The 26,133-nt window shown below is 45.3% G+C and overlaps 2 protein-coding genes across 2 annotated transcripts; one reads left to right on the forward strand and one right to left on the reverse strand.

Moving 5' to 3' along the window:
- Positions 1-126: 126 nt before the first annotated feature.
- LOC135399122 (putative nuclease HARBI1) lies at positions 127-3,274 on the forward strand. The gene is made up of 3 exons (XM_064630838.1): positions 127-670; positions 1,014-1,395; positions 1,585-3,274. The coding sequence occupies exons 1-3, from the start codon at positions 221-223 to the stop codon at positions 1,992-1,994; spliced, it is 1,242 nt and encodes a 413-aa protein (XP_064486908.1). The 5' UTR covers positions 127-220; the 3' UTR covers positions 1,995-3,274.
- Positions 2,580-26,129, reverse strand: LOC135399121 (contactin-like). Its single transcript, XM_064630837.1, has 24 exons — positions 26,017-26,129; positions 25,489-25,537; positions 25,192-25,390; positions 24,849-24,980; positions 24,102-24,223; positions 23,855-24,021; positions 21,703-21,807; positions 21,347-21,485; positions 18,984-19,223; positions 17,507-17,609; positions 15,015-15,196; positions 14,375-14,541; positions 13,933-14,053; positions 13,705-13,862; positions 12,262-12,382; positions 12,002-12,168; positions 10,697-10,817; positions 10,397-10,552; positions 8,055-8,293; positions 6,999-7,163; positions 6,247-6,444; positions 5,889-6,185; positions 4,709-4,904; positions 2,580-3,742 (listed from the first exon to the last, which is right to left on the reverse strand). The coding sequence occupies exons 2-24, from the start codon at positions 25,535-25,537 to the stop codon at positions 3,642-3,644; spliced, it is 3,645 nt and encodes a 1,214-aa protein (XP_064486907.1). The 5' UTR covers positions 26,017-26,129; the 3' UTR covers positions 2,580-3,641.
- Between the last annotated feature and the right edge of the window lie 4 nt (positions 26,130-26,133).

Here is a 26,133-nt window from a genome sequence, read left to right on the forward strand (position 1 = left end):
TAAACGTATCTAGTAATTTTCAAAAAAACTACCAGATTTATCACTGCCAAATCTCCGTTCCCTAGGACAGAAATGTTATGGTAGTAATATGCTTGTTTGTGCTTACATTTTCGGCGCCTGATCTAAACATCTGAACGCGTTATCCGAACAACTATGGGCAAACAGTTTCGGCGGTACACGGAGTGAATTGAGCGACCAAGCGAAAACACAACTTGTCGTGATGGATAACCACGAACGATGCCTTTACTTGTCCACTTTTGGAGCAATCGCAGCTGGCCTGTTATTGATGAGGATACGCCGGAGACGACAGGAACGTCGAATACGAATACTGCAACAGCGCAACCGGAGACTCATGGCCATGCTAGCTGCAGTCAGGTCCCCATCTCCGGAACCACGACCTGCGGGAGCGAATCACCAAGGCGCGCGTCGTCCGCGCCGCGTGTGGACTCGAATACGGAGTGAAAACTTCTGGAATCACGTCATGTCGCCCGAGTTTACGGCTCAGGACTGGTTGCACAACTTCCACGTGTCGCGCGAGACGTTTACTGACCTATGCGAACAGTTGAGGGACTACATTCAAACACAAGACACTGCTTGGAGACTAGCCACTCCGGTCGAAAAGAAAGTGGCCGTCTTTCTGTGGCGCTTGGCAACCAACTGTCATTACAAGGTGCTAACTAAAGCCCGGTACAATGAAATGTAATGTGCGGTACTGATGAATGTGTGAAGAGTTGGCTATTGTTTGCGTTTTCAAATGAATAATGCTTTGTGTTTGTTATTTCATGCTACACCAAAGTGTACTGTCGTTGCAATGCTCACAAGGGGTGCATGTCTTGCAATGACCCAGTTCTGCATGCACTGGGCAACTCAAAACAACTTTATTTTGATGATGATGATCATAATTGGAGTGTCTTTAATTGGTAATTTGGCGGAAATGACAACTCTTCTCACCAGGATGTAACCGATTTCTGTCCTTTGGCATGACTGTTAACAGACAACTCTTATTTCTTCAGGTTCTAAGTCAACTTTTTGGCGTCGGCCGATCATCGGCGTGCATCATACTGAAAGAGTCTACCCAGGCCATTGTTCAGCACTTGTTGCCGCAGTACCTTAACCCCAAAGACGACAGTACCCAGACCAGCCACTTCTTTGAGGAGGTGTACGGCCTGCCCGTGGGGTGCTGCGGCGTCCTAGGTGCTATGTACATAACCGTGAGCCCACCGTCGTACGTCAAGGCAGAGTATGGTGTGACACAAGAGGGAGGCGCCACCCACTATGTCTGCCTTCTACAAGTCGTGGTCGGAAAAGACGGCAAGATCGTGGCTGCACGAGCCGGACAGACACCGTCGAGGCCGGGACGTCTAGAGGACTGGGCATATTCAAACATAATCAAAGGTTTGTTTGTTTGTGTGTTACAAAAATGCAGGAGTATGATGGGGAAACAGGGTGATGCTCGTCTGCAAGGTGCAACTGGTGGTAAAGAAAGTACCACAAAAAAAACGGAAGGAGTTGGATCTTTATGAAGGCCACACCCACCCATGAGATACAGTTTACCTAATCACTGGATATATCTCTCTCTCTCAGACGAGACATCATACCTTGCGGCAGGACCTCCGTTCGAGCTCCGGCCAGAAGTCATGGTACAGTTTGTTGACCCTTCTACAAAAGCACAACGGACATTCAACAGCGCCATCGCAGGAGTGCTCGGGTACCTCAGCCAGACGTTGTCTCGCCTACGAGGTCGCTTCAAGTGCGTGGCTGCAAAATACGAGGGGGATCTCAGCAGCATCGGAGATCTTGCGACCGCCTGCTGCGTCATGCACAACATCTGCGAGGGTCGTAGTGACAGGTTCGACCCCAACTGGGCCGAAGGGCCCCCAACTGTCGTGCCCACCACGCATCCCATCCCGGGGCCAGAAGAGGAGGCGCGGGAACGGGCAAAGGAGAAAAGGAGTGCACTGGCAGAGAGCCTCGTGATGCATGAGATTGCATAAAGACACGATTTTTCAGCCGCTGTAAAGCATCCGGATGTAAATATGTAGAAAGTGTAGGGCGTACCAGTGAAAGGACCCCCTAAGTAATGGTAAAACGTTCTCGAGGCAAGGTTATGCAAGCCGAACTGCAGCTGCTGGGCATGCTGTGTGGACACACCTGCAGTGAAATTGTTGTTGGTCACCAAAGAAGTGTCGGTACGGAATTCGATATACTTCTTCTGTGCCGTACACGGTAGATGCTTTATTGCACACTTGACTTTCTTAGACTCTTTATTTTGTCTTTTTTGTGCTTTAGAGATGTTGTGTGCAGTGTCAAACTTCAACTGGACGGAACATTATACCTTACTTATTTTGCTATTTTTGTGCACCTCAAGGCACGAGATGTACAAGCCATCTTTTTTTTTCCTTCTGTCTTTCTTTACATTTTGACCAGAATAACGTCACTGATGTAGACATAGCTACCTCCTGCTAGAAAATCAAGTGCTTGGTTGCTTTTCTAGGCCATTCTAGAATCAGCCACTTTGTTTAAAACAGATGAAACATGAATGTAAAAAGGTCCTGGAAAGTGACCGACATCTTGTACAATAACAGTGGCATCCTTTAATTGCTTGCTTTTCAATATAGTACATCTCTGAGTGTATCTGTATAAAAATATGGGCTACATACGGGGTAAAGAGTGTATAAACGAAACATTACAGATCACAAGGATGAAAGTTTTGCACTGTAAAGTATATGTACAACAGCGCGATATGGAATGTATGTGGATGCCGCTTACAACTGCGTAACAAGCAAAAGGTATCTAAGCAACATCCAGATCACAAGCGGCCTCCCTAGCACAACAGAATCAAGACTACAAGCAACCCACCGGGAGTATTGCTCCAAATTTAGTTATACACTGTTTACGTTCAACAAAATACCAATGGCAGTGTTAAGTAGAGATTCTGGAGTGTCAATACCCTCCCTCTGCGGGGAGATTCTGCTATACAGAAGGACTGCTGTAGGATGAGCAGCAGGTAACAAATCCTTAGTATGAATGAAACTAGGATGATCAAGTGGTCAAAGTAGGATGAAGTCTTTGAGATAGTCTGTGGTGGTTTTTCCAAACCACCAGCCTTGTTCCAGTTGATTTGTACCTTGTACAAGAATATGGAGCTTAAGATGGAATTTGGTTAAAAGCAAACCGAGGTCACACTGTGTGAAATCTGACACGGAATAAGGTCAGATCACAGATTGTACGGGTAATGTAACGGCTACGCAATTAAAGTCATTTACAGAGTTCAGTCTTTTTTCCGGACTTTCTTTAAGTGCCATTATACCATCCATGACCTTCTGAGAATGGTGAGATAACATCCTATCAAAATGAGATGAGCTGCCAATATATGCAGCAGTGTTTCAGACGCGTGTAAACAAAGTGTGTTTTTGATATGGAATGCGTTGCACCAGCGTTGCACCATGTGCAGCCGAAATCTGCAATCCACGGAGGGAACGTACCACTGTTGGACGGATCAGAGCATGTAGGTGTGGTACGGTTGTGCGGATTGCAGACCGGGATCGAATCGGGAAGTGGTGACAGACTAGGCCTAGCCCATACTACAAGTCATGTACCACAGCTGTGAAGATGCTCTAGATGCCTGGTGATAGACACCTTCACCTTCTTAGTGCTACCAGGACTAGGCACACCAGCAAGCCCAGGATCTCCACGGTGACGGTGGAACCGGCACCGCTGTATGCCGAGGCAACACCTTCCCCTGTTGAGGGAGAAAGCATTTAGTATGTGAGCATCTCTTAAAGGATTTAAGGATCCCTTTGAGGATACATCATGCTTAAGGCCCCTGGTTTTCTGCTGCGGCAAATTAAAAATTCTGCGGCACCGACTTGTAAACTCCGCGATTTTCCGCGGCAAGCGGTCAACGGCTGCACTGCAGTGGGAAACACTTTATTTTCTTGGATAATGTGGTAACAAAAAATATTTCGTACAATTACAGATTCGAAGCACTGTTGCGGCTCAGCATTAGATACACGATATCTTGTGTTATCCTCTGACAAAGAATGCTGTCTGTCGCGTGCAATCATTTTGTACCTGCTGAAACATGTTTCGGCATCTACAGAGTTTATAGGAGCTTTATAGGAAGTTTACAGGAAGGAGCTTACAATACATGCCCTGTGGCAGTTGCATCTTTGGAACACCCTTTTGTTTCTGTGCTGTAGGCATTATTTAAGAGTCTAGGCAAACTCCCAAACATCAAATCAAAGTCCCCCACTGCCACCGCTAAACTGCACACGGGAGGGATGCCGCCCCTGCGGAGTATGCCTAATAAACTTGGGCTAACGTAATCTTAAGCTAAACTACAATCTGTCTGTGTTGGTCCTGCAGCGTGGGCAATTTTGTAAAGCAAGCTTCACCTCATGCAGGGAAGTGTCAGGTGAAGCCCACTTTCGGGAGGTGTCGTTCATATCATATTCTGCGAATCCCGAAGTCGGATATTTGGAAACCTGAATATTGGGTATTCGATTCGCAAATGAAATACTTCGACTGATTGATATTTGATTCGAATTCAAGAACTCGAATATCCGCACACCCCTAAAAATAAGGGATTCCGTGAAATTCCGCGATATTTCACAAAATCGTGGAATTGCGGAAACCCCTGGGCTTTAGTCATGCTACAGGAAGCCTTCACGACCCAAGCCTCGAACAGCCGAGGCTCGATACTCACCAACTTTGAACTCCCAAGGTGGAGAAGACATTTTCCCATCGCCGCCAAAGCTCCAAGCCAGAACACGAAGCTTATAGACTTTTCCTGGGACAAGTCCAGAAACGACTGCTTCGAGATCCCCACCATCCAGCGGCCTGTATACTTCTTTTGCAGACGTAAGGTCTTGATCGGACTCCCAGTATCGTACCTTGTAGCCCTATGGAAGAGACATAGCAGAAACCAATTTATTTGGCCTCGTTTAATTTTTTCTTATTTAATTAATTTTTTAATAAGTTAAATAATAAGTTAATAAGTTTAATTAATTTAACCTCGTACACTCAATTAAAACCATAAAGGTCACTGTCTCTGAGCTGTACCGGTAACCTTGCCCCACAAATAAGCCTTGAAAAACAATGAAAATATTTCTTTACATTAACGAATCTCACCGGTGCAGTTGCTAACATACTTTCTGTACTCCAAAAGATATTGACCTGTTGGATTTTTTGGACAACACTATCCATGGTCGCATGATGACATGCGACCGAAATAAAGGTGATTATATTATGGACTGTTTTCAGATATCACAACCGTAATCTGCAATTTTTGTTCCGCAAATCTGCAATCTGTGCTTGGATGCTCGGCAAAACAAAAAGAAGCCACTAACAGTGACGTCACAGCAGCTAAACTGCTGGCTATAAATTTCAATTATAAACAACTGGCTGCAAATTTAATTGAAATATTTTGTAAAGTAACTATGACCATCATAAAAACAGCACGTAACAGCATTTTCTTAGCTTTGGTGCGCTTAGCATTTTTGGGTGTGGACCGTAGAAGGGTTATGAATAGAGCCTGAAGTTTTAGGGTTTTACCCGATTCTTCCCCGAATTTGCACCCCGAATTGAAGGTTGCCTCTTTAGGGTGAAACCCGATTTTTACACGGCAAATTGCCCTCACTGGGATGTCTGTTGGAATGCACTAACTTATTTGTTTGGCAGAAAAATGCAGTTACATCACCGTTTGTACCAAACCGCTACAGTTAGTTTAACTGAGCCCGATTTCTCCCTGAATTTAGTGTACTGGAAGTTTTTTCACCCGAATTTGCATGAATTTAGTGCACATGTTTATTTACCTGATTTTTACCCCCCGAATGTAGGAAAAAATATTTCCCGAAAACCTCAGGCTCTAGTTATGAAAGACTCACCTGTATGGACTCCTCTTCAATGGTGGGCAAGACTCCTCGCCAGGTAACCTTGACGCTGGTGTCAGAGAGGGCTTTGACCTTGACGCTCGTTGGAGGTCGCAACGGGGCCGCCCTAAATGTCTTCGCTACAAAGTACTCGCTCTCGGGTCCCGACCCAGCATCGTTGTACGCCATCACGGCAACCCTGTACTCCGTGTTGGGTTGGAGGCCCACGATGAGACCCCAATTCTCGATGCCTCGCTTCAGGAGTATCAGGGCCTCAGTTTCTGCATTTTCATCATTCTTCCAGTACTTTATCTGTTTGCAAAGACGACGCATCTCAGTTTAGGCCTCCTCAGGAGTTCCGTTCCAGCCTTACCCTGTGTCCAATAAGACGTCCGCGAATCTTCTCTCGGGTGATGTCAAGAGGCGTCCAGGTGACGTTGAGAGAGGTGGAGTTGAAGGGCACGGCGTATACTCCGGATGGCTGTACCTGTGGCATGCCCTCGGCGGAGTAAATCTCCACTGGGTCCGAGATGGGACCGTCTCCCGCCAGGTTTACGGCTTGAACTTGTATCTGCATTATAATGTATTATATTTACACTAGTGTACTTTTAGTGAACTTTTAGTTTTAGTGCGTTTTTAGTTTTTTGTACTTTTAGTACACTGTATTTACTGTATTGTATGTCCAAAACATTCAGTGTGACAACAGAAGCGACTGTGTATAACAAAGCTCACAAAAGACGTTCCCAAAGCCCCACAGAGTTGCTGACCATGCCATAGATGACTGCGGCCAAATTTCTACGACTTCGAAAACACTAAAGAAGATGATGATGATGAAAGCAGTGTCCTGGGTGTTTGGAACATCATACTTTCTCACAAACAGATCAGAAAAAGTTATTAATATGATCATATGGCTCGCTATTCCCACCTCAATATCCTTGAGAGCGACATTAAAATTAGCGCTTGCCCGGTTGAAAATGTACGTCCCATCTCGCTTTCTTCTGCCTAACATTTAGTGAAGGAAAGTTTTGGAAAGGCGGGTCTTTTTTCCTCAAGGGTTCACGAGGACATCACCTCATGGTGATTGTCAGAAACAGAAAAGCGACAGAGAACAAAGGACGTGGGCACCTCATATGGAGAATAGTAGTTCTCTTCCCCAACAGGCACCACATAGAGGCCAATGTTGCCCAACTTCCGTAGGTCTTTCTTGCGAGGTTCTCCGCGTTCCCAGGCGGGACGATAGTAGATACGATACCAGACCTCGGGTGCATTCCATTCTTCCGGATGAAGAGGCTACAAACATAAAAGAGAGACAATCAAATCGACACACAAATAAGTCAGGTTGTGTGTCGATGAAGAAATACGTGTCAGTTGGAAAAAACGTGTGAACAGTTCAATGTTTGCAGTTGCAGAATGTGCAACTGTGCTGTAATCATGTTCAAAGCCATGTGCACTAGTGCCTCTGCAGCACTGGCTGTGGAAGGTACCTGCGTGTCTATCATTATTTGCGCAGATGTTACGCAGTGTTTCGTTCACGTATGTGTGGGCCACAATGCCTTTACTCCCCATATGTTAAAATTTTGGGCTAACTACTATTAACTACTATAGTTACTATAACTACTAATTTTGGGCTAATAGTGCAGAGAGAAGTTCAGTTTTGCTGGCAAGACCGCAAGCGTGCTCAGGCGATTGTGTCGGTTGTTCAGAGCATCTAATTTCTTTCTCCATTCAAGAGCAGGCAGTTTGGAAGTTACCTCAATCTTTGTGTTTGTTTATGCCTTACCATTTTAAGGCTTTAAACCTGCATGTCTAAGAGGGGCATTATATCCAGCTCAATTTATTATTTTTTGTTGTCATATTATAGGCAGACTGCGCTGGATAAAGAACATGCAACCCACAGGAGAAGGAAAAATAACAACAAAAAAAAAACTACTTTAAAAGGTATAAACTACTTCAATGAGTACCAGAGAGAGGCTAACAAGAAGTGGAGCACTGCCATCACAAAAAAGTTCCTGTTAATTTGCCTTTAGCAGTTGGTTAAATAGCTTATGCTATATACTACTTCGTTAATGCTCTAATGTTACTTTCCCTTGCACGTATCTCATAATCTCATTAGGTGCATCACTTTGTCGCTGTCCGACCTCCCACGTTTTAATGCATGGTTAAACAGCTAAGCTTACTCACCGTCCAGGAAATCGTGAGTGATCCTGCTTTGCCTCCACCACCACCAATATTGTGCGGAACAACAAGAGGCCAGTGAATGGCCGTGTTGTACTGGGGACTCGGATCTGATGGCTCTCCCACACCCAATGCATTGGCTGCCAACACACGGAACTCGTATTTACTCCAAGGGCTCAACACCTCCCCGAGCTGAACTTGACGTCGTCCTGGGGTCTCTCGACTCTCCACCGCATAGGTCACGTCTGCAAGAATGAAACCACGTTATTTCTTTTCTAAGGCTCCTTCCTCACAAACCACTACAGTCTAATCCTGTTGATTCGAAACCTCCTAATCTGAACTTTTGGGTAATGTGAACTTTTGGGTAATGTGAACTTTTGGGTAATCTGAACTTTTGGGTAATGTGAACTTTTGGGTAATGTGAGCTTTTGGGTAATGTGAACTTTTGGGTAATGTGAACTTTGGGGTAATGTGAACTTTGGGGTAATGTGAACTTTGGGGTAATGTGAACTTCTGGGTAATGTGAACTTCCGGGTAATGTGAGCTTCCGGGTAATGTGAACTTCCGGGCAATGTGAACTTCCGGGCAATGTGAACTTCCGGGCAATGTGAACTTCCGGGCAATGTGAACTTCCGGGTAATGTGAACTTCCGGGTAATTCAAACTTACACTCTCGTCCCATCAAGGTCATGTGTATTTCGATGGGGGAAAGCGGCCAGTAATTCGAACACACAAATGTGCGCAAAGGCCTATTTGAACAAGACTGCCTTGCAGCACCCGACTGTGCACCGGCCGGCATGTCAGTTACTTGTTAAACCATTACTTGTAGTAAAGACAATACTTATGCCGGAGGAAAGAATAGCAAGCAACGAATCACCGTAATGGTGTGCACAAACACAACTGACACAGAACGCTGCCGCTTACGGCATTGCGCTTTGCCGGCTGGCAAAGTAAGCAAGCCTCGCTGTCTTAAAGGGATCAAGACCCTTCCTATTGATTACACAGCCCACAGAAAAGGACAATGGTTCATATTTTCTCAAACTGCGTTGGCGGGATTCCCGACTGGATAAGGTTTAACATTGCTAACTATCTTGACAGAGCCACGGCTGAAGAAAGGAATGCGAGTGTTTCCATTTCACTAAAAGCGCTAAAAACAAGGACAACACACACACAGTGTCAGAGCTTTGTGTGTGTGTTGTTGTCCTTGTTTTTAGCACTTTTAGTGAAATGGAAGTATGTTACCAAAAAGCCCATATGGATGTTTTAGTGAATGCAAGTGTGTAAAACAGATTATTGTTCAATTTTTCCTTTCTTTTTTTTCTTACAAACAAACAAACAAGCAAGATTATTTTCTGCCCTGAGATATTGCTTTCCTGTACATAAATATTTTGGAATACGAATGAGCGCCTCTTATGTCCAGGATCGTGTAACCACAAATGTAAGGCAAAGCCTAGTGAGTCGTGCCTTGTCTATGATGCAGCTAGTATGCACTGTGAACAAATCAAGCCCTCATTTAGAGCGAATCCCTTTCGTTCGAGCTCCGCTTTACGTGAATAAATCTTCCGTCCTCTTCAAGTTTTCGTTTAACGCAATTGCCCTATACTTCGTAATCATCTACAAATGACATTTGAAGAGCTGATTTCCAGAATGAGCTACCGTAAGTAATTTTTTGTCATAACTGAGACAAGTGCTAACAGGTGGCACCAGAGGCCCTGCTAGCAGTTCAGAATGCCACAGTACTCCAAAGAGCTCTATGTCAACCGGAAATTCTGGCACAAAAAACAAAGTTTGTGGCCAAATGAGTTTTGTCATGCATGCACATTCATCTTTTTCTCAATTCACAAAAATATGACCTAACTAATTTCAGAAGCGAGCTCTTTATTTAAGCTCACACGCGACCGCGTGATTGAAGAGGACCCATTCCCAAGAACTGATATCACTGTGTCGAATGCCCATGACAGATGATAACTATTAAGATATTAATCTGACGGGGCATGTGGGAGGGGGGGGTCACACATGATCTTGAACCATTTGCGAAGCGGGATCACAAAAATCTGACAAGGAGGAAAGGAGAGGCAGGGGGAGGAAAGGGTTAAGAAATATACTGTCAAAATCAAAGATGTCCTTTCATGCAGATGTCGCGCATGCGCGAATAGTTTTTTTTTTTTGTGCAAAAAAGCAAACTGTCGGGACGGGAGCTACGGCGAGCCTCGTAACGGCTGGTAGAATTTGGGTTATACCCAATTCTTTGTCGGGTCGTTCGGGGGGTAAATTCAGGTCAAACCGGGTTTAACCCGAAAACGTCTGGCTCTATTTATGGGCATCCCCAAAGGCAGAAAATGTACTGACTGCACAGTTCCCGCCAGGTGCAATTGTGATCTGTGCGACCCTGGATGGCATAGCTAGTGATGGGGAAGCCATGATTCGTGCCATCTGCCCACTCGACTATCCCTGATGTTGCGTTGATGTTACTGGCCAACACTGCACCGGGAACACCAGGTGGACCTAAAGAGAAACAGCAGAAGGTGCACTCAATCACCACAGAAAGACACAACATCTAGAGGTCTGCGCGGGTGCGGTTATCGCTACAGATCCGCGCAGGGGAAAAAGTACGAATGCCCATAGCATTGGTTTTGCAACACTACTCACCAACAACGAGAAGTTCAGTGTAGGTGTAGACTCTTCCCACGGATGTCTTTGCAATGCATGTGTACCGCCCTGCTTCAGCAAATGTCACGTTTGGAATCAGCAGGTATCCCGGCATCCGACCCTAGGAAGCAAAGAAGCTGCTCAGCTAGAAGGATGATAGGGATGCATTTCTTTTGTGCAAACCACAGCTGGTTGTCAGAGGTGTTCCCTTTTGTATCTCGTAATACAGCAAATTTGCTTTTCTCCAATAATGCCATCCATTACATTCATTCCTTTAGGAAACATTATGAGCAACAACTACAGTTGAACCTCGCTGAGCCTTGTTACAGCAGCACATGCAACATGCGCCAGTCCCCAAGGGGGAAAGAGAGGTAAGGGAGGAGTGCCGCACATTAGCCCCCACCCCATGTGAGGAAGGGAAGAATAATGTCAACATCACAGTGCATTGTTATTGGTCGTAGACGTTGTCAAGTGGGGCTACGTAATCGGCTCATCACACAGATCGGGCATCCATCTCATCACTTCTTGCTACTGGAGCCACGTGGTCGCTGCCGTGTCATTTTCGTGTTTCGATCTGTTTCCTGTGGTTCTTTACGATTAGTGCAGTCCGAAAACTAACGGTTTTGTCAGTTGACAAGAAACTTGCGATAATTTATGCCGTGTTGATTGATTGATTGATTATGTGTTTAATGGCACAAAGGCAACAAAGGCCATAGAGCGCCAAAGCTATGGTGAGTGTGTCGGAGATGATTATGGGAAAGATGATGTGAAAGATTTATGCTGTGTGTAAGGGCGGAAAGAAAAACAACGTTGCTATTCGAGAGTTACAAACAGTTTGTGATTGCATCAGAAAGGACGGTTCAGGCAAGTTGTTGTGTGTTTTTTTTTTACGGCGATGACGTTTGTGCTCTATAAAACTTGCATGATACGTATTAAAAATAAGAGTGCTGTTCATATTTTAAAGCCAGTCTTATGGCACGCAATGACATACGCTAGAATTGGCTGTGCGGGTCGGCGCTTCGACCATTTTTTTCTCGACAAGTTCAATTTAACGAATTATCCTATTTAACGAACTAAAGTGTAGTCATTTTCAATTTCCTTATATAGAGGTTCAACTACTCAATACTTCTGCACTATGACACGATAGAAGCACTCCTTGAAACAGTGATCTTACTGGTAATGATCAAAGGGTGCGGACCACAGTTCTGGTGAAAAGCAGGATAATCAGGCTCTACAGTACAGGACACTAGAAATCAGATGCACACACATAAAAAAGAAAAAGGTAGAAGCAAAATTTTGACGCACCACCATGTACTGTGGCTGCTTGTCAAAGTAGATTCGCAAGTCATTGTGCAACCAGATGTAAGCCATGTCTAACGCATGTGGAGCCAATGCTTGGCACGGCAGTTCTTGCATCGTTCGCACGATTGCCACCACTTTTGGTGGTGGTGCTTCCAGGTTCCTTGGTGGTGCTGCAGAAACAGGAATTTAGTTTCAGCCCAATCAACGTTCTCGTGCTGTTAGGAACACACGTCATGAGGTAGAAAGCAGTGCCAATGACTCACGAAGAACAACCAGGCGTCCATGGCTGGAATCAGCACCAAGCGAGTTCTTTGCCGTACATGTGTAGTTTCCTTCGTCTTCTGGTCGTACAGGTTGGATGCGCAGAAAGCCGTTTCCCATGATCTGCTCTCAAAGCATTGCAACCATTAATATCCATTCAAACATTCCCCATGTTTTGGTTATTCAGATGAAATACCCCACTCATCATCATCCTAGTGTTGTTGTTGTTGTTGTTGTCGGCAACTGTGCCCTATATTGCCAACTATAATTTGCAGTTTTGGGGTGTGTTTTCTTATATGCAACCCACAAGCTTGCTAATCACTTATTGTCCTCGTTCATCACATGACCCGGAGAGTAGCCGCCCTTGACTGGAATTTTCGCCTAGTGAGAGCAACTCCCAACCTGTTTTCAACATGGCTGTTGTAGCAGTTGCATAAACATTTGTATTTATAGATTTAGCGCGATGGCAAGAACTGGCGACCATGGCAAAGCATACTACGAACCTGCACAATATGGAACACTTTAATATACAAAGCACAGCATTCTTCACGAACAGTTGGGGAATGTTGGGATAATGGGATTAAGCATTCCCACATACACTAAATTCACTCACAACACTCAGACATTTGATTACCATTAGTATGCATCAAGAACTGCAATAGAGCTAAATTTCAGCGCTCCGTTACATGTGGATCGTGAACATTCCGACACCTTCAACGAGTAGTAGTAGACGACATAAGTACATGCAACATCATAACCCTTGAAGACTCCACTTTGAAGGAGAGTTTTAAAAAGTTAATGAAAGTCACACGAACATAATATTGTCGTCAATGGTGAGTCCCGATCAGAATTCAGCTTGTGTCATTACGCAGAGACAGCTTTCACTCTGGAGTTACTCTAGTTATCTTTCGCCAGAGGGTTGTGACCTCATTCTCGCCCACTCTCGAATTTTCACCCAGGTAGACTCACTCGAGAACAACTTGAAGTTGCTCGGGTTGAATCAGAAAATGCGGCCGTGGCGTACGTGGAAAAGTGTTGCGCAGATTCAAATTCAGAAAACAGCAGAAAAAGGCAATATTACATTATTAAAATTAATTAGGAAAGCACAGCTGCAGGCACTGCTATAGAGAAAATGGCAATGTCTCATATGTTGTGATAATTGTAATCTGTCTCTTACTCAACCGTGAACATAACAGCACACAGTATTTGCCGAATCATGCCGGCATATGCCAATAAAGACATATGGCCAGCATTTGGCCGGCAGTATTTGCCGGCATATTCGCGCCGATTCATGCTTATCTAATACTTTTAATATCTCAAATAGTACTGATAAACTGGTAGACACAGGAAGCCGTCCAGTGCTGTTTGCTCGCATCAATGAAATATAAACTCAAATATAAAATCAACCAGCATCATGTTCTTGTACAGGAATTAGCAGCACACACCTGAATGCGTCCACCCGTTGGGACATTGTACCCGTCACGGCGCCACGTGTACTCTGGTACCGGTGCCGCTTCAGGCCGACAAGGTATTGTGATGTTGCCATCCTCGGCAGCAAATATCTCACTCTCTAAGGGATACTTCTGAAAGTGGGGCTTCAAGGCTGCGCAAAAAAAAAGGGACAATAATGCATGAAAAACAACGCTACTTGGCATTCGTGAATCGAAACTTACTGAGCATGCGGAGTTGAGCTGTGGTGTAAGCAATGCCCAAACTGTTGGACGCACGGCACTGGTACATGCCTTCATCTATTCCTCGTACAAGGCCGTCGATGTGGAGGACGTTATTATACACCTAGAAAGACATACCATAGATAAGGCCACGGATTAAGGATTAAGGATAAGGCCATCGTGGAATCCTTCGTTTGGCGTGGAATTTTGCGGAATCCCTTATCTTGCTCGAAACTCGAATCTCAATGCACCCTGGGAAGTAGATATTCCCCATGACCTTATCCGCCCGCAGCACATCTCCGCTGAGGGCACAGAACAGTGGTTGCGCCCTTTCTTTTGATGCCCTTAAGGCGGTCTTTAGAGATGGAAGAGCTTTTGTATCGCGTTTCGCTCTAATGAGGTCCAACTGTATTTCAATTAATCATTACTTCAATCAATTATTCACCTTGTAACGTTGACGTCGGTCCAGCGTCTCGTTACCGTGCAAGGGTTTCCCGTCTTTGTACCATGAATAGGTGACCTCGGGAATTCCAAAGGCTTCGCAGGTCCACATGAACTTCGAATCTTCATCCAACACTTGGTTCTCAAGCTCGATGGTGAACTCCGGGGAAGCTGCATGAAACGACAGAGTGGCTTTCGTCGTTATTCCAAGCTTCTCGGCTGTGCCGCATTAAAGAATAATGCCTATGCAGTGAAGGCATCCTGCGTAAATTCTTCATTTTTGGCTGCAGCATAATGCACAACAAATAAAGTACAATCCCAACGTGGAACAACCCACGGATTTGTGAATTCTACTCTGCGGAATTGTCCACCGCAGAAAGTTTTAGGACTTTTGCAAAAGGCAGTACCTATTCGTGGCGGCTCCTGGACTCAGACTTTGGGAGAGGGCATCGCCTTCTTACAAATTCATTGGTTCCCTCATTTCCCTCTCTCCAAGCTTTTCTTCTAGTCCCTCCCCCTATCAACTTCTATGTTATGAACAAACATTGCCGTAATGATCATGACGATATATTGAGGTACTAATTGCTGTCTTTGGGGTACAGCTCTGTTACCCAAAAAGCAACAAACCACGAAAAATACAGTACCTTGTACACTGAGCGTAACTGTTTTCCGGATTGCGTCTTCTCCGGTTGACGCGGTGCAAACATAGTCGCCCATGTCCTCAATACGAATACTGGGCAGCAACAACACGTGGCCGTAACTCTCCACTCTGGCTCCTTCAGGCATTGGACCTCCTAGGCGTGTCCAATTGTAGAAAGGCACCGGGCTGCGTACAGCAACAATAACCGCATGAATGACATAGCAGTTTCATTTGCCGTAGTATTTGCACTATTCCGACACATTTTGCCTCAAAATTTGCACTCGAAACCACGTGCGTGACTTCATTACAATTAGAGCCTGAAGTTTTAGGGTTTAACCCGATTCTTCCACGAATTTGCACCCCGAATTGAAGGTTGCCTCTTTAGGGTGAAACCCGATTTTTACCCGGCAAATTGCCCTCACCGAGAGGTCCGTAGGAATGCACACTAACTTGTTTGGCAGCAATGCACTTACATCACCATCTGTACTGAACCAGTTCAGTTAATTTGAGTAACTGAGCCTGATTTCACCCCGAATTTTGCACAGAGGAAGTTTTTTTTCACCCGAATTCGCGCGAATTTAGAGCATGTGTTTATTTACCCGATTTTTACTTCTCGAATTTAGAAAAAAATATTTCCCCAAAACTTCAGGCTCTAATTACAATGAAGTCCAAAAAATGAAAATACTACAGAAACTTTTTTTTTTTAACTGGGGTGGCTAGCCACATAGCCAAAGAGACAGCATGCTTGTCATGATTCCAATGTGGTCCCGTCATCACGTTTTTGATTGTCGTGTTTGTGAGTTTTGGACGAGCTTCTTGCACATGATTTCCTTTTGGACTGTCTCAACATTAGCTTCTACGGCAAAAGTGGTTTCAATATGAAGTTTGTTTTCTGCGGAAAGTGATTGTGCTGGCGGAAAAGAAGGGAGAGCGAGTGGCATCGCACGCTTAAGGCATTTTCACCTGCAGAGTAGCGGAATTTTCAGAATTTTCACGTGCAAAGCTTCAGTGAAGATTTATGGTGCCTGGAAGGCATACCCACAGGCGATGGTCGCGCACTCGTTCAGAAAGTGTGGTTTTACCAAACATCACGGATGAAAGTGAAGACGACTTCTGGTGATCAATGGATGACTCCGACAATGACATAGTGCAGTGGTTCTCAACTTATGTTAATTGAAGGAACCCGTGATCGTGCCAGCATGACCTCAAGGAACCTATGGTGAAGTGGGTGAGGTGAACCAGATGCCGCATACATAGCAACTGTTTGTTCTGTATAACTGATTATTTAATCGTGTAATTATAATTTTTGTTTAGTTGTGTACTTATAATTTATTTAATTGTTTACTGTTCAGTCGCGGGATGTCGCTTGCCGGATTCATTCATCTGTTTCACAATACTAAAGCGTGGTGGATTCCCACTGATGCTTGTAAATCCTAAGGACCTAGGTCCATCATGATTTTACCAAGGTAATGATTTTCGAAAAACAGGAGAAAAACAAAAGCAATGAAACTGTCGAGTTGAGTTGCGCGTTAACCTCGCTCATAAAGATGACAGCTGCTGGCTCTACACTTTGGAATGACCTTTAGCCACAGCCACCTGCTCCTGCAATATCGATGTCAATCCCAATGCCAACAATCAAATGTGACGCACTTTCCCAGGCTGTCCGAGAGAGATAGCTTTGAAGGCGGTCAAGTTACACTCGCGAGCGCTGAACAGTATTCCGTTCGCGGAACCTGAGGACAAGGCTCGCCGAACCCCTGGGTTCATCGTAATCCCGGGTTGAGAAATGCTGACGAAGTGTAACACTAGATTTTTTCCCCGTGGGTATGCGTATGCGCATTCCATAATGTATGTTTTATGGGTATGTGGTGTTCAGCATTCAATTTTACAGCGACAGCTGTTAAGGGCTCAATTTTATGCCGATCTTGTCCCATATGTCGCACGGCCGAAACACAGAAGAAAAGAAACGAAGAAAAGGAACGCATCCTGCTGGTGTCCATGTACATTTCCCCCAACGTGCCACTTGCCAAGATACATGCGTTCCTGTCTGAAACTTTCACCAGTGAACGAACCTCCAGATACTACAGTGACCATAAGGCACACCCTTACGGTCCTTCAACGCCCTGCTGCTGGCCAACATCCTGAAGCATATCAAGCACAACATCCTGGTACTGACCAAAAAGATCTTGCTGCGGACCGCATTCAACGAAGCGAACCATGCGCGTAGCGACAGACAAGCTCAAATAAACATCCCTGTCGCTGTCGTTGACTTGATGTAACTTGCATCATATCTGCCAGTTTTTTTCTTTTTTTATCCACGCGGTAGAATCAACATCTAGTTAGTTTTTGGGTTTTCGGGAGTTATTTATACCTGTACGTTACTGTCGGGGGGGGGTTCATCAGAATTGTACAAATACGCCACCTCTCAAATGCCTAAAACAGTGAAACACTGAAGCACTATCTACGACACAAAGACTGCAAGAATATCCAACTTACTATCCATAGGCAACGCATTCCAGTCGGACGTCGCTTCCGGCGAGTGGTGCTTCTGGGAAGGCCTTTGGAAAGTTGTTTGGGAATTGCAGCTTTTGTCCACTAGCTGCAAAAGACAGTCGGTACATAAGTCGGCAGGGCTGTGCCAATATTCCAAATTTTCACAGTCCCATTACCGCGAGCTATGGGCGAGATCTGGTGGAAACACCCCAATCATCATCACCAAAATAACGTTGTTGTGGTTCCAAATTTTTAAAAATAGAGTTGAACAGTTGTACGTACAGTAGAATCTCGATGATACGATCATGGATGATACGAATTTCGGGATGATACGAATTCTTTTCCGGTCCCGGCCGGAATGCCTATTCTTCCCATGTATTAGAGTCCACCTCTTTCATTGAAAGTAACGGAAAATGAACAGTCACTGTCTATTTTCTTGCCTCAATTTTTATTTTGGTTTAATTCGTTTGATACAAATTTCGGATGATACGAATTTTTTCCGCGACCCCGTGAGATTCGTATCATCGAGATTCTACTGTCTATCCGATCTGGATGTCGAACTGAATAGTGATTTTTGGAAAAATTCGATACTTATTCGAATATTGCGCTCAAATGAGGTATCAGTCTTTCTTTTTCTGCCAGAGGCGCCTTGCCGTATTGTAATGCGCACTTGTAGCGTACGTTGCAAAACGCATCGCTGGACACTGAGTATTGGAAAAGCCGAGTCGTGCTAACACATGCGCCGGCATTCTTTCGGTAGGCGTCACCATTATGCAAACAGGGCTTCACCTCATGCGTTTGTATGCCAGGTGAAGACCACTTTATGGTACAGTGTTGCCAGAAAGTATACGAGATCAACGTTCACTGGTTTCACACCTACAACATAATGAGCTGCGCAGTTGTCGAGCAGGAGACAGATGCGTTTTCTCTTTCGCATTTCTGGAAGCACATTGATTTCGAGCAAAAAGGTCACCAAAATGTTCTTTTCCTGACATTTATTTCAATTACATTATGGAGCGGACTTTCCCTCTAACACTTCAGAGTGTCTACTAAACTGTAGCCTTCAAATTCCCCGACTCTTCCAGGTTTTCACTGACTACTTCAAGCGAATTCCCCGAATAAAAAAAAAGGGAACTTGGTGCCTGCTGCTACGTTTTGATACAGATCCCTATTAAAACGGATCATTTATTGGGAAATTAGTAAGACTGCCCCACTTTTCTGCCTCTGAGTTTGTTGTATTGGCGATGTGCTACTCACGGCAATATTGCTGAGGCATGGCTGCTCAACCGCTCATCAGCAGTCGCGACTCACTGCACGTCGTGACGGCACTTGTCTGCGATTTTCCCTGACCTCAGCTGCCTTTTTGGCAAATTCCCTGACAATCCCCCCAGAGTTTTCCAGTCGCATCAAAATTCCCTGATAATTTCCTGTTTTCCAGGTTGGTAGACACCCTGCCCTTATAAGCAAGAAGTGGTCTTACAGGCAGGATCCACAGCGAGAGAGAAGAATGGCCCACTCTGTCCAGTCGAGGATATGACACTCTGCACGTTGCACGAATAGTAGGCATTGTCAATCTTCTCCAGGGAAGAGAAATACATGTTTCCGTCACTGGACACAAACACCCTGCGGCTCTGTTCCACAAAGTTTGGGAACGAGTTCCGCACCCAGAAGAAGTGCACATTTGCGGGTAGCTGGGGAGGATCGCACGACACTGATTTGCCTGCAAAGGAACACGAGATAAGCAGGAAGAGAAGACACTGACAATCACTTTATCCTTTCCTGTCCCAGATCAACGCCACCTAGATTAGAGCCCCTAGCTTTCTGTGAAATTTCATTGAATAGGCCATGTCTCGCGGGCTACCTGCTGTTTCCCTTAAAATCGTGTTTTTTCAGGAATTTTTCGAAATATTACAGAATCATGTAAGGATTTCAATCGATCTGCAACATTTTCGCAGGTTAAATCCGATCAGTCGCGAGTGATGCTGTTGGCACTATCACGGCTGAATGTGTCGCGACGAAAAGAAATTCAATGACAGGAATGCCCGGAGAGAAATTGTAAGAGATGAGTCGAATTTTCTTTGCACACTGAAAAGTTACAAAAGGCTGGAAAAGCACACGGGACGAGACAGTAAGCGATATTGGGAGAATGCTGCAACATTTTTTTTTGCTTGTTTTCTCTTACTTGCAGAATCTCGCGGACTTGTAAATCCCCGCGAAAATGTTAACTTTCCACCGCAGAAAGCTAGGGGCTTTAACCTAGATAAAGAAAGCGTGATCGATTAAGTGACATGGAATACACATTAAGAGTCCGCCAATCACGGCCATTCTTTAAGCGGCCGTAGCTATGAAGATGAGCCGCCATCAGCCGCATGGGCAGTCACTGGTAGCCACAGAAAGCCAATCTTTGAAACCATCTGCTGCAAGTGGCTGAAGCAGACGACATCCAGACTCTATACGTGTACTCACACGAGCAACGTCCTCAGTTCCTCACGGAAGACATTCTAGTGGAAGAAAAAGCCAAAACACTGCTCACGGACCCGAAGTTCCGTCCAGTGTTATGTGGAACATTCACACGGTGCCGGAATATCGGGAGTGGCGCACTGCACACTTAGCAGACGACACTTTGTGGATGACACCGTCAGCGTCTTTTCCTGTCGTCTGCTACAGAATATCTTGTGGCTGTGTCGCAGGATATTCCCCACGGTTAGCAGTGTACGTGAAGACACGACGTTGAGTGCTCACGCTCACATGATAGCAGAAAGATGCAACGTTTTTCTCATCATCCGCTGTAGCATTCTGGAGAATGTCGCTCGATGGGAATACCGTATTTACTCGCGTAATTTGCGCCATCGCATAATTTGCGCACCCCCACTTTTTCACAAAAAAAGTTGTGAAAATAAAAACTCGCATAAATTTGCGCATTCCTACTTTCGTGCGCAACAGAGGTCGTTCCCCCCTGACGCTCTAGCGTCACGGGGCGCATGCTGCTCCTTCTTTCGAAAAAGGAGGGAGATCCTCACCACGAATTCCCTACATCATGTTGCGTAATGCAGGCAATGACTCTCCCTTGGTGGAGGACATAAGATCAAAGGGATTACCCCGTACGGAATCTTATCTCTGTTTTGACCTTTTATCCCCTCCCTACAATAAACCGCGAAGCTGTGTGACATTGCGCTGGCTTAGGAAAGAACGACCAAAACACGTGGAGGGAACATATCAGGAAAACTTCTGGCGGCAACATACGCGTCAGCATTCCGCAAGCTGGCTTCACCTAACGCACGCGTGCTTTAGGAGAAGCTCGCTTTAGAAAAAGCGTGGAAAGCACGTGCTGGGCCTTTTTGAATCATCTCGCAAATTTTTACAGCATTGGCAAAAAACGAAGAGAGAAAACCCTTACGACCGACTTCTTTCACTGACAGTTATAGAAAATGAAGAGTTACTGTCTATTTTCTTGCCTAAAGTTTTATTTTGGTGTAATTTTTTTTATACGAATTTCGGACGATGCGAATGTCTCCCGCTACCCCGTGAGATTCCTATCCCCGAGATTGTATTGTATTATTCACCTAAAGGACCATTTTTTAACAGATTTTGCACATTTTTCAAGTCGGCTCGTTAATGCCTCGCGTAATTTGCGCACCCCCAACCTTCACGTCATTTTTCGGTGAAAAAAAGTGCACAAATTATGCGAGTAAATACAGTACACGTTATATGCCCACGTGGCGACGGAGGAAGAGGAGGCGCTAAGCAGGCTTTCTTTATATAGGCGGTGTTGCCTAGACGCTACCAGTGCTCCGCACCTCACTAGGAACGTTGTTCAGAGTGATAGATGCTGTAAAGACCTACCCCAGTATTCTTTGCCACTGTCTCCTGCTCTGTGTTTGTTGAATTCTCCGATGTTATCAAAGCTGAGTTCAGCAGGCCGAGACAACACTGTTCCAAATTTGTTTTCTGCTGTGCAGTGGTACTTGCCACGGTCGATCTCCTGTAACAAGACGATTGAGCAAAGGTTGTGTGAGTGGATGCGAAGAAAAAAATATGAGAGATAAGAACTGAACCGTACAAAAAAAAAGAAAAAAGGCTCAAACACATTTTTTACACGTGCGCGCGCTGCCTACAATCACACATGCCACGCATATTTCGCATGTGCACCTATTGCACACACTGCAATAAACAATGTTACATTAGGTGCAGGTCTTCACCATGTCTGGACGGTGAATGGTGAGCGTTCCGTCCGTCTGTGTGTAACGTCCATTGGATAGGGGATCGATGTATTTGTCAAAGCTGGCATCATTTTGGCGTTCCTCCTGCAAAAGAAGGAAATATATGGCACAAAGGCACACACACACAAGCAACCTATAAGCACCATCAACAATTCATATTTGATATGCAAGATTATTAAAATGGAAGCCCTTTTGACAACTGAATGTAGTCCGAGCTGCTTACTCCCTCTACCAGAGCTCTTACGATTTGGGGCACGGAGGCAGCCACTCCGGGCGCCTCCCTTCACCAGCCGGAAGCTGGTGAAGTTAGGAAATAAAGCAAGAGCGAGATAATTTTTGTACAATTTAGCATCCAAGTCCTCTATTGCACTTTTCACTGTTTCACTTTTTAGCACTCATCACCGTGTAACTTTTGTGTGTAGCAAATTTATACAACAAAAGAAATTACCTCCTAAGTGCGTGTAGCTGTATATATACGAAGAGTAAATGTGTAAATCATGAGCACGCAACCTAGTTCTGGCTATCGCTGCAGAATCTTTTTATATAGTGCCTCTAGAAGGTGTGCGGTTTGTGTGTGGAAGGTGGGGAGGGTGTTTCAACGTTTATGCTGCATCAAGCGGAAGCTGGTCTTGGGATAGCTGTGTCTTCTACCTTCTCTTTTGAACACAACTGAATTTCGGCTTGACTTATCGTATTTACTCGTGTATAAGATTAACACTTTTTACCCAAAAACATTGTGCCATTGAGGGGGGTGCGTTTAAATAGGGGGGGGGGGGGGGGGGGGAATTCCCATTTTATACCGAGATACCCGCGGCAATCTCTCGGGGATCGAACGTCACAATTCTCGCACACCAAATCATCTTCCGCTCCATCAAGCGTGGACGAAATACTCCTCTACGTTCATCGCTCATCCCTCTGGCGCCAGGCACTCGTTCTCATTGACTGCACGGTGCAAGTGGCTGGGCGAGCGCGATACAGCGGCTGGCGCTGCGCGAGACGATCCGGCCGCGCGACTAAAGTCGGGGTACGTTTAATATGTGGGGAACAAAACAGTACCAGCATTTCGGTACTCAAGTTGGGGGCGCATAAAACACACAAGTGCATCCAATATACGTACGGTATATAGTATACAGTAAAAGCTCGTTAATTCACCACTCGTTCATTCAAATTATCGGATAATTCACAGTGCCGCCAACTCCCCATAGACACGCATGTAAAACGCAGCTCGTTAATTCTCACGCGAACCGCACCCGCTGCGGATAATTCGAACTGAGCGCCACCTCACGCGCGCAAAAAAAAGGTTGAATATCAAAGTTTTTGCCGCCCACGGATAGGCGTCGCCGTAAACAAGAGGTTGCTCTGGAGGTCGCCCTGTTGTCCTCTTTAGTTTCCTTCTTTCTTGTCCCGTGATCTCTCATGCTGCTGTTTCCACGTGGCTGATCGTCCCCACTCCCCACGGTGTTCGTCGGCAGTTTTTCCTCTTTTTGGTGTGTGTCTGAGGCGCTCCATGATGTGAACTTCACTGATTACGTCGATGCGGACAGTGGTGTGGCGATCTGCAGTGCACTGACCGACGAGGACATCATTTGTGAGGTTGTCGGCAGCGAGGACGCGGCTACGAACATTTGCGACGACGATGACGAGGGTGAAGAGGAGGACCCACCGGTGCACCCGTCTGCGTCGCAAGTGATGGAGGCGCTCAATGTTGCGCGTCTCTTTTTCTCTTGTGAAGAGAACGAAGAAGGCTCACTGCATCACGTTCATGCGCTCGAAAAAAGTTTGTCAGCGATTATGTTCAAGGAAAAGAAGCAGAGAATGATCACTGGCTTTTTTTCGAAATAAACTGCCGATTCCGCTATTACCGGCGCTGAGTACGTCTCCATATTCTTGTACATTCGTTACTTCGAACTCCGGTTAATTCTAAGTTTTTTTTTATTCCCCGTGAAATTCGAATTAACGAGCTTTTACTTACATAAATAGTAAATACGATAAGTCAACTTATCAATCGATTCCTTTCTATGTCAGTGTTTGTGCAGTCCATTTCTGCTCACGTGAACTGCCCTCCCCTCTAGTTCTGCATTGCCAGACAGGCTTGTTGTGCGACTCAGTTAGATAAGATAAGAGCACTAACCTTGAACCACTTGTACGTCGGAGGAGGATACCCACTCGCTACGCATCGCAGGGATATTTCGTTCTGCCGAATTCGCCCACTGACATCGAACATTACATTTTTAGGTTCCAGAGTAATGCGAGGGCCTTGCGGAATGTGTTTCCAGTCTTGCACCTCGTAACCATAGTCTGCGGAAGGAAGCGTGATTGTACATCAGCGGATGATGTGGAACTCTTCACCCGCGGGACGGAAGGCCTGCAGCGGTTACCTATAGGCCGTTCCTGAAGGTACACGTCATGGAGGCGTTCCTTTGGAATCTCACAGATGAAGGCTAGGCTGTCTCCTGGTGGTACCCTATGCAGACCCCAACGGTTGTATTCCTCTGAAAAGCTGTTGACACACACGCAGCGATCAGCACAGTGCTTGGGTTTCATACACAGCATTACTGAGATCGATGGAGTTGGAAGAATAGTGGAAATAACTTTGGGAATGCAGCCAAACGTATAAAATGAAGCTTTTCGTACAGATTATAGGAGTCGCTTTAAAGGGGTTGAGAAACCGTGTGCAACCCACAAAATATATGGCTACGTTTCATACGTTGTAGTCCATGGATTTGACACGCAAAGCCTGATATTCCTTATTTGAACGGTTTTTTTAACTGTGGGCTTTTTAAAACTGCAATTTTTTTTCAAGCCACCATTGACGGTGGTGCCGAACAGCGCTGAGAGACGTCGGCAAATAAACAGGAAGTGACGTTTTATATGTGCACTTCCTTTCTCCATGGTAAAACCTCACTCCAAGATCAGCTGAGGCAGCAAAGAGTTGAGAGCAACAGAGGAGCTTGCCCAGAGGGCAACCTTCGGAGTGCAAAAGCTTCATAACGCGGGATCGCAGAAGCACAACGTTTTTATGTGCATGTTTAATACACATAAATCAATATTCACAACGTTATTTCTTCCAAAAGTTTGAAGATGGTTTTGCAACCCCTTTAACGCATGAAAAGAAAAGAACTTACTTGTAGGAGACGTATTTCCAGAACGAAATTTCTTGCTGGGGAAGCCACAGCGACTCAATGTTGCTGAATGCAGTACCGTCACCCTCCCAGGCCCATACATTTTCTGAGGTTTCAAAGCCGCTCGTAAACCACCTGTGTGAATCAAAACGTTGGATTACACTTTGTTCGGACTATAGGTGGGGTGCATTTGCGTAAGCTGGATCACCAGAAAGAGTGAAAAGAAGCACGCGTATAGGCAGGGTGCACCGGTTCACCAGAAAGAGGGAAAAAGCATGGGTAAAGCTATGGTGTGACGTCATATGCACGCCACCTATAAGGGCCTGAGGACTGTCACAGGACCAACCTTCGGTGTTGAGGATCATGCACTCGCAGCCACTCCACTACATAGCGGTGTTCTTCAAATGTGTTAATTGATATCAAGTCACAGTTGTAGGCCTGACATGCTTCTCTGGCTTCATCACGTGTCCGCAATGGAGAACGGTTGAATTTGTAACACGAGCTGTCATAGTCCTCCCATCCCCTTGGACACTCTTGGCAGACACCTTCACGTCAAAAGCAGTGATTTGGAACATTCAGTGAAGTGGTGTCAAATCTTTCACATTACATATTCGAAAAAGTTGAGCCAGAGAAATTTGCTTACCAGTTTGCAGAAGACCACCAAGGAAGAATGCTAGCAGCCACCAATACATCTGAAGAAACAATGCCAATACGATTAGCACTGGGGATTCCTTTGGTTGGCGTCACAATTCCGCAAGCTCTAACTATCGAAACGAATTTGGGGAGGCAAGTGTAGTTAGTGTAGCTTTGGCAGTGTGCCTCGCCCCCACAAACCCATTTCGACAGTCACTAGTTTCGGTAATCACAATAAGCATGCATTCCAATGCAAATCCCAACGGATGCGATTATGTTCAAGTAGATACACTAGCACAGCGAGCCAGGTTAAGTGTTTACTTTTTGGGAAGCAATGCGCTTCACTCGATTACAGTAATTAAAGAAGAAAATCCTGCTTTTATGAAATGTTACTACTAAAGATAGACTGAATCGTTGCATGCAGTGTGTTGCAGGTCGTTGCAGACTGAGCCCAACGATCAACAGTGTGATAGAAACTGTAAGGTACATAGTTTTTTTTGGCACATTTCAGCAAATATTAATTGTTACGGCAACTTACGGCTGTTCTTGCAGTAATTTAGTGCACAAACATACTCCCGGATGACTATTTTCAAGTATTGGTGACGCGCTCAAGACTCACGACCACACCTCACCTCCTCGCCCAGTTCAAATGCAC

This window comes from Ornithodoros turicata, chromosome 6 (genome assembly GCF_037126465.1).
Source record: "Ornithodoros turicata isolate Travis chromosome 6, ASM3712646v1, whole genome shotgun sequence".
In the NCBI taxonomy this organism is placed as follows: Eukaryota; Metazoa; Arthropoda; class Arachnida; order Ixodida; family Argasidae; genus Ornithodoros; species Ornithodoros turicata.

Excerpts from the sequence above, each read along its gene's own strand:
- LOC135399122 (XM_064630838.1), top strand. The coding sequence starts at position 221 with ATGGATAACCACGAACGATGCCTTTACTTGTCCACTTTTGGAGCAATC. Across the intron at positions 671-1,013 it reads CAACCAACTGTCATTACAAG|GTTCTAAGTCAACTTTTTGG; the intron begins GTGCTAACTAAA and ends TTATTTCTTCAG. Across the intron at positions 1,396-1,584 it reads ATATTCAAACATAATCAAAG|ACGAGACATCATACCTTGCG; the intron begins GTTTGTTTGTTT and ends TCTCTCTCTCAG.
- LOC135399121 (XM_064630837.1), bottom strand. The coding sequence starts at position 25,537 with ATGTATTGGTGGCTGCTAGCATTCTTCCTTGGTGGTCTTCTGCAAACT. Across the intron at positions 19,224-21,346 it reads CAGTGGCAAAGAATACTGGG|GCAAATCAGTGTCGTGCGAT; the intron begins GTAGGTCTTTAC and ends GTTCCTTTGCAG. Across the intron at positions 17,610-18,983 it reads TCTCGCTGTGGATCCTGCCT|CTAGTGGACAAAAGCTGCAA; the intron begins GTAAGACCACTT and ends TGTCTTTTGCAG.